At 43.1% G+C, this 14,623-nt stretch overlaps 1 protein-coding gene across 4 annotated transcripts in view; it reads right to left on the reverse strand.

The window, feature by feature from the left end:
- Positions 1-14,623, reverse strand: part of PHKA1 (phosphorylase kinase regulatory subunit alpha 1) — a 1,063,236-nt gene that overhangs the window by 436,756 nt on the left and 611,857 nt on the right. For all 4 annotated transcript variants that reach the window (XM_078663812.1, XM_078663811.1, XM_078663813.1 and 1 more), the window contains one exon: positions 12,892-12,970. In XM_078663812.1, coding sequence (XP_078519938.1) covers positions 12,892-12,970 — 79 coding nt within the window. The remainder of the gene's footprint in view (positions 1-12,891; positions 12,971-14,623) is intronic.

The raw sequence follows: 14,623 nt of genomic DNA on the forward strand, positions 1-14,623 counted from the left end.
CCATTCGAGCTGCTGCATATTCATACCTGATAACGCTCCAACGGTTTATCAAGCCATCTCCCAGTTGCACAAAATCTCGGAGTCCATACACGTGGACGAGGGAGATTGGACGCTTCTAGGATGGTTTTGGGGTCTAATGTCAACTTGGGGTTGGAAGATTCTGATGATTATAGGGGTTGTCATGACATTTCTGTTCACGTGTTGTCTTTGTGTACAGTGTGGTCCTACCTTATGTGGCCTTTGTGCTACAACGTGTATAAGAAGGCCATCTGTTTCCAGAGAGGCATTGATGGATAGAATAATGTTCCAGCAACACCTGAATGATCTGATGAATATCGAGATCGACTCTGATTTCGACTAGTGCTTGCCTACATGAGGGCAAAAGGAGCGTCTGAGGTTCAGTAAAAATCCTTTGTGGTGTTTTGGGCATTGCCGAACATGGACGAGTTTGGTATCTATGAACCGTAAATGGTGAGTTCGGTAAGTGTACGCGTTTTCACTACACTACCTGGCATGGTTCGCCTCATTTACGTGTTTCTACATCTGAACCCTTGGGTTCCATTTCGGATACGGCATCCATTTTGTTTCTTGCCCTCACGTAGTCAGTGAACAGGCAACTGTCCGCATCGTGACCTGTTAGTTCCCAAGCCATACGGAAGACGCATATTCCTTTCATGCGTCTTTATGACCGGAGGAATGACCCTGCAGAGACAAATGGCTCAGCTTGAGGGTAATCTTGCCGTACCGGCCTATTGTTTCAGCCGTGCACGTGCTGGGATCAAGCTCTTTGATCCTATGATCATGTTTCCAATATTACCCCCACACTCTTTTCTTTAGGTGTGCCTGACTTCCTAGCAGCTGTTCTTGTCTCTTTACTCTTGCTCATTTACAACTCAAGTGGAATGTACCTAATGATGGGAAGATGTGCTTTTACAGTTGGAACTGGTGATGTTAATGTAATTATGTTCCGGGGTTCTGAATACATGAAAGCGATCCTTTTGAATTTTAGTGTGGGAACTGAGCTGTAACCTTTTGCTTACATATTGTGCAATGACAAGATCTTGTATAAAAGAGAGCGAACCACAAATACAATTTGAAGCAGACTCTTGGAACCTACACTCTGTTGTACTTCCCATGACTTTTGCATCCCTGCAGTAATAAACGCTGATCTTTGACGCCGAAGGAAGTCTCCCGTGTCTCTGTCTTTAGTGCGCCAGAACAGGTATCCCACGAAGGTTTTAGGTGTTGTTCCTTGGCACCGCTGGGCCTTAAATAGTCCAGTCCTTCAGTACCACACAGTGAAATGGAGATACTTCCGGTAAAATTGCAGAATAGAGATGTGAAAATACTCATCCTGCAAATCAAGCAAAACCATCTAGTCTTCCTTCTACAGTGCATGAAGCACCAGTGCAAGGGTCAGCATCTTGAACTTTTCCTGTTTGAGGAATGAAGTTCAAAACCCCGAGGTTGTGGATCGTGACAAATGACCTTAAATTTTGGGAATCAGGAAGTACCACAAATAGCATCCCTGACCCCGTTCTTACTCTGGAACCAACTTTACTGTGCCCTTTTGAAGTAGGAGTTGAAGGTCCTGTTAAAGAAGGAGAAGATGTTCTTCTGAACAAAAATCTTGTTGGGGAGGAACGGGTGGAGGCAACTCATGGAAGGGTAGATAGTACCAATTTTCCACAATATCCAAACTCCAAAGAACTGTTGTAGCAGATCTCCATAACAGTAGAAAGTAGGCCAACATCCTCCCTGGGCAAGCATGCTCCAAGATGCCGAAACTAGGGTTGCTATCCTGAGACATTGGTAGGGGAGGAAGATGGCTGATGGGCAGCTCCACATTCTCTACCTATGTCCCACCCTCTATAACTCCTACAGAAGGGACTGGAGGGCTGCTGGTTCTGTTGTTGGTATTGGCTCGTTCCACGAAAGGAGAAGTTCTGGCCAAACACCCAGAACCTACTAAACTGCCTGCAATCTTTAGGCTGTGTTTGAAGACCTGTCACTTTCCTATCCTTGAATCTCTCCAAGGCAGAATCTGCTTTGGTGCCTAACAGTCTTGATCCATCAAATGGTAGGTAGGACATCCAGAAAAAACCCAGAGTCCCCAGAGTCCCTCAGCCAATGTTGGTCTCTTTGCAGCAAATGAAGACCTCCATCCCCCTTACAACTGAATCAGCTGTGTCTAAACCCAAATGAATGACTTGGTGGGTAGGCGTCTGACTGTCGTTCAGCAATTCTGAACTTTGTCAGGTAACTTTGGGACCACTGTTTTGACTGATTCTATTGATGCATGGATGTATCGCCCTAATAAAGAGTTTTCATTGGTCGACTTCAAGGCATGCTGGAGTTGTCAGAAAGGACCCAAGAGTTAACTTTGAGAACAGGTAGCTTCACTACCAAACTTTCAGGTGTAGGATGGGCGGACAAGAATATCAGATCACCTGGAGCAGGTTTGTACCGCCATGCAATGGGTCTAGACACTGCTGCTGATGACATAGGTTTCTGCTAAATCTCAAGAATAGGCTAAATGAGAGCCTCACTAAAAGGCAACAGAGGTTCTGATGAAGAAGTTGAACAATCAAGGACCTCTGTCAGCAAATTAGATTTGAATTCAGTAGATGGCAGAGGCAACTCCAGCATCTTTGCGGCCCTGGTATGATGTGACTGCAGGCAGAGGAATCCTTTTTGGGGACAACAACTCCCATTCTGGGGAAGTATCTAGCCAATCGCCAACTCCAAACCTTCAAACTGTTGATCCAAAGACACTATTTCCCCTTCTACTAAATCCAGATTATTTCCAAAAAAAGTACTGCTCCTTCTGAAGGGCCTCTGTGCTTCTCTTCGAGATCTAAATTTCAACATCTACATCGCTAAAGACAGCACCAGCGAACAGATGTTTTATCAATCGTGCGCCATGGCCCACGACTTTATAAGGGCTAAAATAAAACAAAACGTGGGCCACAGATCTGCCACTCCTCAATTTACCCCATTAAGAGGTTTGCTTAAGAAGGAAAAAGTCTGGAACCCATTGCAGTCCCTTACATCTGCCTGTACCATTCCCTGTTGAACAAAAACACATTATTGTTAACAACATTTTTGTGTGTTTAAATAGAGCTATGGATCTAGTATTAAGTATATATCTAAGTGCCGTTACTCTTTTCTTGTGTTTCTTAATTGTATACCACGAGACAACACCAAGTGTCACCATTAGCATACTTTATTGGTGATTTTTAATGTGGTGATTAAAAGGTGACTAGTATGCTTTCAGATACATTCCTAAAGAATATGGTATTTGGTGTAATTGCGTTGGTTCTAGTGATGAGCATACAAAGGCTTTCGTTGGATGAAGGGGCAATTGGCATGTAACACAAGGGGCTATACATGTATACACCTGTAGATGTTATTTGATTGCATGTATGTATGGTGTAACCCCACTTATTATTAGTGGTGGATGCACATTTGGGACCCACACCTTACACCAAATAGGGGCATGTGCGTATTTATATCCTTTTTCAAAATAACTAATTAATAGACTGAATATGGTCGGGGATGGCCCCTTCCTATTGGGCCCACTGAGACTTCACATCCCACTGTAGAGCCCACATAAGACACCTGGCATGTTTGACCAACAGGATTAGGTGAGCCATCAGGACCAGAGGAGGAAAGGTCAGGGTCATCACCAGAATGTCCGGGACTGTCTTACTTGGGGGAAAGGCACAACACTAAACCGTGTCCAAAATGTCTCAGGTGAACTCGAGCTTCTGAGGAAGAGTCAAGTGTGACTTTGAGGTGTTTTATAGTGGCCTCCAATGATAAGAGGTTTGCGTAGTTTGGAGGTAGTTCACTACTCCCTGGGGGATGAGACAGGCAGCCGTCAGTGTATGGGAAGACTGGCACTTCTGACCTCCAAAGGTGTCCTGCCACCAACACCAACCCTTTCGTGAACAGGGGCAATGGTGAGACCAAAAGGGAGCACAACAAACTGAAAATGCTCCTGTTTCACCACAAAATGCAGGTCTAACTGCACCATCCAGTCTTCAGGGCCGAGGGAAGACCAGGGTCAAATGTGAAGTGGCTGGTCTAAAATAGGTTGAAGACCTCAGTCTTACCTGGGCCCCAGAAAGTAGTGGGAATAACAAAAACTTCCTACTACTGGCATAGGGACCTTCTTGATAGCCCTTTTTGTCAAAAGGACATAAATTTTTTGCCGCAAAGTAGAGAGATGGTACTCCGTCAGTCATTGGGGGGTGGGAGGGGAAGGTGGAAGGTGCTGCGGCGAGAGAATGAAAGGTAGGGCATATCCTTGCCGAAAAATTTGCAGGATCCACCTGTCTGATGTCATGGCTTGACAAGCCTGCAAGAGCCGTTGAATCCTGCCTCCCATCAGGTGGCTGTGCTCTACAAAGGGCACACTTAAGGGGTTAGGCAGGTGGAGTTGCAGGGGTTGTAGTGGGCTAGGCGGCCAAACGGCCTTAACCGCAAAACTGCTGGGCATATTGTAGAGGATGGATTGGCTGGCGGTATGGGGTGTACCTGCCAAAACCACGAATGGAGCGGTAAGACTGAAATGTCTGATGAGATGGGGCATATAAGCCCAGGGATCGTGCCGTGGCCCTCCTATCCTGGATTCACTCAACAGCTTAGCCTGGTTTATACCCAAACAGACAAGCCCATCAAACAGCATGTCCATGAGGGACGACTAGACATCACCTGAAAAGCCTGTGGACTGCAGCCAAGTGTGTAGGTAAATGGTGATACTGGCACCAATGGCCTGCGTGATGGAATCAGTGATGTCCAAGCCACATCGAATTGTTAACTTGCCCGTGTCATAACTGTATAGCCTGGGTGAGGACAGGTAGCAAATCTTCAGGAACACTTGAGCCAACGAATCCCAAAGGGTATGGGAATAACCCCACAGCTGACATTTACAAATCCTAATGCCAAGCTGGTAGAAGAACTCTTTTTCTGAATGTCTCTGTTTTGACTCCATATTGGGGGAGTCGTTCGGAAATGTTGGTGTTAGTTTTGCTAATATATACCTGCAACACCAAGCTTTAAGAGGAGGGGTGCTGCGATAAAAAAGCTAGGTCGCCCGAGCAGTGGAGTCACTTTAATCCAGTAGTTGACCAGGGAGCCGGAGCAAGATTTTGTCCATGCCCTCAACAAAGTGTGCGTAAGGGCCTTGTTAAAAGGTAAGAGTGGCTCATCTGAGGTTTGTTCCGGCTGAAGAACCTCTGTAAGGACATTGCTCTTGACCTCTGTGGTATTCTATACTTAGGTCATTATAGAATGTTATGTGGTCATGGTGGAATGTGGGAAGAGAAGTTACTGAGGAGAACGGTTGTTTATTCCTGCTCTCCGCTGTGGATGTTAAGTTGTCTTTCCTTGTGAATAAATCTAGTCTTGGAACCTTACTTCATCGTGGACTCATTTACTACACATTCCTTGGCGACGTTTGGGATCCTGGATTTATTAATGAAGGGCAACGTTCACTCGCTTTTCAAGTGACTACAGCGTTCATTTGCTTTCCTGAAGGAAGTTTCATTGAATCTCGCAACCAAATAAAGATATGTACTTCTATTTCTCGACTCCCTGGTAACGTATATTCTATGGCAAATTATTATTTTTTTCTTTCTTTGTTGGAAAATCTTTTTCAAACCTAGAACTGACTTATACCCAGCGCTGACGGTTTGAGATTTCAACCTAGCGCTTACTTATTCTTAGCGCTGACGGTTTGAGACTTTGTCGTATTCCGCCTTTTCTACGTTATTGTATGGTCGATATCGATAATTTTTAAAGTGTTTACTTACTTTGTTGCACTGCCTGAGCCTACCGTTAATCTGAACGCCGTTTGCATCCTGCATTTTTTTAAAACGCCGTGCGAGTTCTGTTCAGAACTCTGTGCATGCGACACTTCTGCAAGTAGAACTCCCTCTGTACGACGCTGTTACTCCCGCAAAGCATTGTGGGATCCACCTTTCACCTTACGTGACATGCTGACATCATTTACGTTCCGCCATTTTGTATATTTTCAGCTGATTCTTCACACAGAATTCTACACGGAGGAATTGAATTTAAGATCGGCTGCATATAAGAAGGAATTATATGCGAAAATAATTGTTGAGAAGAGATTGGTGAATCATCGACTTGGTATTAAACTGTGAAAACGTTAGGACTGTGAAAACGTTAGGAGTAAGGCATTTTCGTTCTTTTCTTTTTTTGTTTTGTTATCCATTTAAGTATTTTGCTTTGAAGTTAAGGACAAAAATTCTATTTACCACAAAATATGTCAAATATCGCTGCTCCTCCACATTTTTTACAAACTGCTGGGGATCCTAACATTGAATGGGATTTATGGTTCCCAATGTTTGTTGCCTATGTGGACGTACTTGAAAAAGATGGATGTTCTGCCAAGAGGAAATTAGCCTTGTTAAGAAATTGTTTGGGAGGTGCAGGCATCAAAGAATTTGACAATTTACCTCATATTGATGACGCTGGAGACATGGATGTTTTTGAGAAAGCCACTAAACAAATGAAAATTCGCTTTGGAAGGAAAATAAATACAGTTATGGAAAGGTTCAAGTTTAATTCTCGTGTCCAAAAACAAGATGAATCAATTGAGGATTATGTCTCTGCTCTGCGTTCTCTAGCTTGTTCGTGTGCGTTTGAAACCATCTCTTACTAACAAGTTCTTAGAGATCAGATTTTGATGAGGACTAAGAGCAAGAAAATTCAAGAGAGACATTGGTTAGGCACGGAATCTTCTCTCAGCGCTGTCATTAACATTGCCAAAGGAATTGAACAGTCAGAATTATTTGTGTCTGAGATCAGAGGTCAAGTATCTAAGACACAGAACACCGAACCTGAAGTTTCTTTAGTTAAGAATCAAACTAATTCCAACACTTTTACTAAAAGTTCATTAAAAAGGGATAATGATAAGAAAGTTGCAGAAAACAAGAACTTTTCCAAGAGAAACACCATTACTTGTTACAGATGTGGCAGTTTTAACCATGTTGGCAATTATAGAGGGTGTCCTGCTTGGGACAAAGTGTGTGTCAAATGTAAAAAAAAAAAGGGTATTTTGGCAATGTTTGTCGTTCCCTTCAAAAAGTTAATTATATTTCTCAGAAAGAAGATGAAGTACTTCACAGTTTAAATTGTATTTTGTCTGTGGACGAGGGTGAGCATAAAAAAATTCCCTCATGTTCCACCTTAATTGATAACAAGCCAGTTCAATTAATGGTAGACTCTTGTTCATGGTATACTATTATTGACATGAAGTTGTTAAATAATTTATGGGGAAAAAAAGAATTGTTAGTCCCGGACATTCAACCTGGGGGCTACTCAGGACATAAAATAGACTTGGAAGGTTGTTTTTGGGCTGACATTCAATTCAAAGTTAGAATTACTAAGGGGAAAGTGTATGTAGCTACTAAAGGGGTAGCTATTCTTGGATGGCCACATCAGCGAGAATTAGGCATCAAGCTTGATCCTAATGCTACTCCACCACTGTGTGTGGTGGGTACGGATGAGAATAAGTCAGTTGTAATGAATATTCTTGGTTCAGGAAAAGTTAGTGAGGATCCAGTTTTTGTAAACAACATTAAAAAAAATTATCCTGATGTTTTTAGGGACACATTAGGAAAATATTCAGATTTCCAGCATAAAATTATTCTTAATGATGGGGCAATTCCAGTCAGACACAGAGTTAGGAATGTTCCATTGGCTTATAGGAAATTTTAGATGATTTGGTGGAGAAACAGATTATTGAACCCATTGAATCGTCCCCTTGGGTTTCTCCCATTGTTTCATCACTTAAAAGCTCAGGAGATCTTCACTTATGTGTGGACCTCCGCAGTTTGAATAAAGAAATATGGGTTGATAAACATCCCCTAACTAATATTCATGAATTTGTTTCCACCTTATCAGATCCTACTGTATTCTCAACTATTGATCTGGCCAGCACCTATCATCATGTGAAATTGCATGAGGAGTCTAAGAATTTGACTGCATTTGTTACTCCGGAAGGCATGTTTCAATATTTGAGAATGCCTTTTGGACTTGCTATTGCTGCATCTGTTTTTCAACGGTTAATGAAAGATTTTCTCAAGAATTGTAAAGGGGCCATAGCGTTTCAAGACAATATTTTGATATTTGGGAGAAATTTTGATGAACATGACAGTAATTTACATTCTGTGTTAAGTAATGTTCAAAAGAAAGGTCTTACGTTAAATTTCTCTAAATGCAAGTTTAGACAACATAAAGTGGAGTATCTGGGTCATGAAATTTCGAAAGACGGAATTAAGCATAAAATTAACCATGTTCAGAGTATCACCATGGCTCCCATCCCGACTTCAAAAGAACAGTTGCTGTCCTTTTTAGGGCTCACAGAATTCTATGGTAAATTTGTTCAAAATTATTCCACAATTGTGTATCCTCTGCGATCCTTGTTGAAGATACAGGTACCATTTTTGTGGGGCAAGGATCAACAAGAATCTTTTCATATGCTCCTTTCCTAAAACCATTTTCTGTGGGTAAAGAATGCATAGTATGTGTGGATGCAAGCAATGTAGGTTTAGGAGCCGTTTTAATGCAAAAGGACAGAGATGGAGAATATGTTGTATCATATGCGTCTAGAACTTTACTTGATGCAGAATTCAATTATTCTACTATAGAAAAGGAGTTGCTTGCATGCACTTGGGCGACTCAACATTTTCGCCAATTTCTTTGGGGTACGAAATTTTTATTAAGAACTGATCATAAACCACTTGTGAGTATGTTGTCTGCAAGTGGTGGTAGGATGCTCACTGCTCGATTAGCAAGGCTTGCTGCGTAGTTGCAAGAATATCGGTGTGAAGTGATTTATGTTCCGGGACGTTTAAATGCTCATGCGGATTGCATGTCACGATTTCCCATTGGTGATAGTACGGGAATGGTATGTACTGAAGAATGTGATGTTGCCTATACTATGAGTGATGTGAATCTAGTTACTGGAAATGATCAATCTAAGTTCATTTCTGAAGCTGTTTGGATACAAGCTATGCAGCAAGATGAGGTTCTTAAGGAAGTAAGAATTTTCTTAAACAAAGGTTGGCCTGAAGAAAGGAAATTGTGTGGTGAATTGGCTCCATATTTTAGAGTGAAGGATGAATTGATGAAAAATCATGGCATGTTGTTAAGGGCTGACAAGATTGTCCCTCCCAAAAGTGTTAGAGAATCCATTTGTAAATTAGCCCATGAAGGTCACACGGGAATGTCGACAACTAAGAGAAGAATTAGAGAGTTTTATTGGTGGCCTAGTATGGATTGTATGGTAGACAGATGGGTTAGAAATTGTGCTCCTTGTGCAATGAGTGATAAATCTGTGAAGCCTATTTCTGTGGGTGTTACTCCTGTTAAATTTGCTCAGGGCCCATGGAGAAAATTGGGCATTGACATTATTGGTCCTTTTAATTATCAATCGGGTAAAGATATGTTTGCAGTGGTTTTAATTGACTATTTTTCGAAGTGGCCCGAATTGAAGATTGTTGAAAAGGTGACTTCTGAGATTATGGTGGAATTTTTAAATAAGTTTTTTTGCCGGGAAGGTTTACCTGAGGAAATCATTTCTGATAATAGACCACAATTCACCAGTAATGATTTTGCATCTTTTCTATCTAACTGTGGTATTGTGCATAAAAGAGTATCAAATTATTTTCCACAAGCCAACGGTCAAGTTGAACGTTTTAATAGAGTGATTAAGTAATCGTGTCAATTACCTATAAGGAGTGGTTTGAAATGGAAGAAGGCTTTGCAGGCTACTCTTTTAAACTATCGCATGTCTCCTAATTCTGTGACAGGTCTTATCTCCTTTTGAGATGTTGCGTTGTAGGAAGCCAGGTTCTAAACGTATGCCGTGGTGGTTAAAAGGAAAGAATTGTTATAATTTGGAATTGGATTTGAAGGGCGTTAGGGACCGTGTTGGTAGGTATCAAGAGAAAATGTTACAGAATCCTAAAAGGAAAACAAATCCTTCAAAATTTGTTGTGGGAGATTTGGTGAGAGTGAAATTTGGTGGACAAATTAACAAGGGAGCATCTAGATGGTCCAGTCCTGTAAAGGTTACAGAAGTTTTTAGTAAAGCAGTAAGGGTTGAAGGTGGAAAAATTGGGAATTTTAGGCGTATTTCTGAATGTAAATCAGATATTATTACATCTACTCAACAGTACTCTAGTTTTGATTCTACTGAAAATCAGCTAGTCGTGGACAATGACTCTGGTTTTTCTGGCACACATGAAGTTTTTGATAATCTTGTCTCTCAAGCTGAGGGTAATATTCAAGAGAATATTGTTCATGATGACATTTCTGACAATGTTTCTACTGACTTTGATCAGGATTCTGTTTTGGCACAGAAGAGTTCACATGAAAAACATACTCCTGTGAAATTTAAAGATTTTGCTCGTTTTTGAATATTTTGGGGGGGATTTGTTTGTTTTGAATTGTTTTTTTTTCTTTCATTTTGTTTTGTTTTTTAAAAGGGGGGAGGTGTGTGGTATTCTATACTTAGGTCATTATAGAATGTTATGTGGTCATGGTGGAATGTGGGAAGTGGGAACAGGAGTAACTGAGGAGAACGGTTGTTTATTCCTGCTCAACGCTGTGGATGTTAAGTTGCCTTTCCTTGTGAATAAATCTGGTCTTGGAACCTTACTTCATCGTGGACTCATTTACTACAACCTCCATGGTGGGGAGATGAAAGTCAAGGACTTCGGCTGCCCTATGAATGACGAGGGCAGCTGTAAATATGCGATCTTCCAAAAGCAGAGGAGAAACAAGAGGAAGCACTCTCCTAAGCGGCAGGACCAGGGGTTGAGAGTAGCCCTATCTCAAGGAAGACATCAAGGCCACTAGTCTCTTGGAACTTGTCATACCAATTCAACCTATGGTAGGCCTGGTCAATCTCATCATCTGCATTTTAATCATTATCTGTGCCAAACGAAGAATGAGGGTATGTGTTCTCCCATGTGAAGGCTCTGGAGGAGGAAGCGGAGCCTTGACAGGGGTCAGGCATGACTTTAGTCAAGGTCAAACTGGCGGCAATTTGGAGTCAGAAAGTATAATAGGTACCTAGTCGTCCTGTATTGATGGAGTCAGAACAGTGATGCTGGTCAACCAGCGTGGAACTCAGTGCCAGAGGCGGAGTTGGAAGTGGAGCTAGAGGGGGTTCTGTGGTAGCTTGGAGGGTTCAACCAGCACTCAAGGTGAACCCGCAGGCAGTACTCCGAATGTAAGGCCTCTGGCCTACATGAGGCCCAAAGGTGTGGGCAAGGATCCGAAGAGTCGCAGCATGGCCTTATGGAACTCTATTATATATTTTGGCATGGCAGACGCAAAAAATTTGCAGGAGGGGCTCAAAAGTCCAACAACTTCAAGGACGAGATCAAGATGTATGGTGCCGCCCCAAGCCTTTTCAGGAGACTAAGTGACAGGAAGGGGCAGAGCCCCATTCAGATTTCTTGTGTTTTTTTTCTTCAGCTTACCAGACTACTCAAATGGGACTGAACATTCGACTTAAAGCGGTCCCATTACGTAGTCTTTCAATGTAGTTTTTTGCCTCGCAATCTCAGATGCCTGCGGGTTTATCAAAGTGCCATCCCTGCAGGCATAGAGGTGTGGCTCGACCCCAGGAAAACCTTCTGAGGGTCTGTCATAGACATTTGTTTGAGACAGTCCGTACAAAGTTTAAAACCTGTCATTTTGGGTGGTGACATTTCCCTTGAACAACGTTTTACAAAGTTGAAGAGGTAAAGGTGGAGCAAAGAGATGAAATAGAGCTCCGGATCAGCATCTGGTGGGGTGGAAAGATAGGAACTGATGTCAGTGCACTGGAGTGGTGCCTATATAAGCTCCACATGTCATTTCCAGAGCAGAAAGGCGTCTGTGTGGAGCCGCACGGCACCACCTATCAGCATGCAGATGTACAGCTGAAAAGGTTCCAGATCCAGTCTGTCACCTAGGGAATATCCAAAAGGTGAGGAATTTGCAGCTAGAACTCTATCAGAAATGAACTTACGTGAAATGTATAATCAGTGTGCATACTGCCTTTCAATCACCATACACCTTGCATCAAACCATCCATATTCTACATGGTTAACAGCAAAATTATCAATGATCTGCTTGTTCCAGTGCCTACTTCACTGTCATTTTTCAAGTCAGTTATATCTCTTCATTATGCAGCGGAGTATTGCGTCATTAGCCTACTTGACTAACAGTAGGACAGAACACATGCAATTCATTTAATTTAAAAATCAAATTTCTTGTGTGAGAGATACAGCACAATTATAAGGACACCAAGGTGATATTGAAGACACTCACTGGTAATGGCAAATTCACTAAGAAACCGATATCTGGATGTGCTAGGGACTCTTAAGGTTAAGAAACAATTCGACTGAGAATGATTGCTACACAGACGCTCTGAACATCCATGTCTCACATTCGTTTGGCCATAACTAATCATCCATCACTGGTATGAGGTAAAAAAGAATACTCTGATACGCTGGGAAAAGCTACATTTCTATAGTTTAGTCATGATTACAGTAAGTGCAACAGAAAACAGTGCGCTCAATTGAGGCTGGCTATTAAACCGACTATTCAGTCTGCACAATAAGTCTCTGTCCATGTTCTGTGTAAGAATGTTTTGAGTAAAATCATAAGAACGTTTTACATAATAAATATTTCAAACACTAGGAAAGAAATTGCGTTATGTGTTGGGCCTCTATAATCAGCATTGATGAACCTACAAATACTGGTAAAGCTCATCCTAATTAGTAAGGGATACATGTGAAATTAATAATTATCTATCAACTTAAAAACAAGGTTAAATCAAGAAAGGTATAGGCTTACCTTGCCCCACCAAAATATCCATCTTGAAGTTTTCTTAGTGTTGCAAGGACAGCTGGATCCAAATCAGTCCCACTATCATCTTTTAAAAAGAAATAAAATGAAGCAAGCTGAGTATACTATAGATAATAGGCCTCATACATATTGCTCCTATAGAAGGTTCTATTATTATTATTATTCTGAGTTTTGTATAGCGCCTGGTTACCAATAGGCATCCCAGCGCTTACCAGAACATAACACTACTAAAAAGATGCAAAGATTAAACGGAAAACAGAAAAGTTTTTAAAAGCTTACGGAAGCGAAGAAGACTAGCCTCCGAGCGCAGATGTAAGGGCAATGAGTTCCACAGGGAAGCCACATTTATTGAGAACCTTCTGCCACCAGTTCTTGCCTTTTTCACCCTGCCAACCTGAAGGAGATGTTGGTGGTCAGAGCGAAGTGAACGAGAGGCCTTGTAGGGCTGGACCATCTCATCCAGGATGGGTGGACCGACTCCGTGCAGAACTTTGTGGGCAATGCAGAGTGACTTGAATTTCACCCTGTCCCTCACAGGGAGCCAGTGCAATGCCCTCAACGCTGGACGGGCAGATTGACGCCTAGGGAGACCCGTCAAAAGCCTAGCAGCCGCGTTCTGCACATGCTGCAGTCTGTTCAGGGTAGATTCGGGTGCGCCCAGGAATAGCGCAATGCTGAAATCCAGCCGCGAGATGATAAGTCCCTGGATGAGGAGCCTTCGAGTGGCCACTGGGAGCAAGGGCAAGATCTTCTGGGCTGAGCGGAGCAGGCCAAAGCACACGCCAGCAGTCTTTTTGGCGTGGGTTTTAAACGATAGGTCCTGCTCCAGCCATACCCCCAAGCTCTTGATCTCCTGCTTGGGGGGAGGCATCGGACCCAGACAGTCTGGCCAGCTGCTGGGGGACAAAGATGGAGAAGAGTTCCCCAGCAGCATCAGTTCCGTCTTGGAGCCATTTAACTTTAGGGCTGAGCTGCACATCCACGTATAGATCTTTTGAAGACATGAGTGCAGCCGGTCTGGATGGTGCGCCGACTGGGAAAGGCCAACCACCAGCTGAGTATCATCAGCATAACTGATGATTTTAATACCCAGCGGCCGAACCACACTCTCCAGGGGGGCCATGTAAACGTTGAATAAAGTAGGGCTCAATGAAGAGCCCTGTGGCACACCGCACTGGAGAGGGGTTGACGATGATTTTTCCTGGCCTTCCCACACCTCAAATGTACGACCTTCCAAGAAGGAAGCGAACCATTTGAGGGCCAGACCCGTGACCCCCACCCCCGACAGCCGTTGGAGAAGCACCAGATGGTCCACGGTATCAAAAGCAGCGCTGAGGTCCAGGAGGATCACTGCCACTGATCCCCCCGAATCCAGCATGCTCCTCGCATTCTCCACGACCGCCAGTAGGGCGGTGTCAGTCCCCTGACCGGGGCGAAAACCCGTTTGGGAATCGCTCAGGAGGGAATTGGCTTCCAAGAAGTTCGAAAGGCGGCTGTTCACCAGCTTCTCCGCCACCTTACTGATACCCGGCAGCAAGGAGATTGGCCGAAAGTTGGCGAGATCGGCGGGGTCGAGGTTAGGCTTTTTCAAAAGAGCCTTAACCACCGCCCCTTTCCAACTAGGGGGAACTACCCCATGGGCGAGAGACAGGTTTATCAAATCCGTCACAGGGCCGACGATGGTAGATGACACCTGTTTAAGATATTTAATAGGTGCTGG

This window comes from Lissotriton helveticus, chromosome 10 (genome assembly GCF_964261635.1).
Source record: "Lissotriton helveticus chromosome 10, aLisHel1.1, whole genome shotgun sequence".
Lineage (NCBI taxonomy): Eukaryota > Metazoa > Chordata > Amphibia > Caudata > Salamandridae > Lissotriton > Lissotriton helveticus.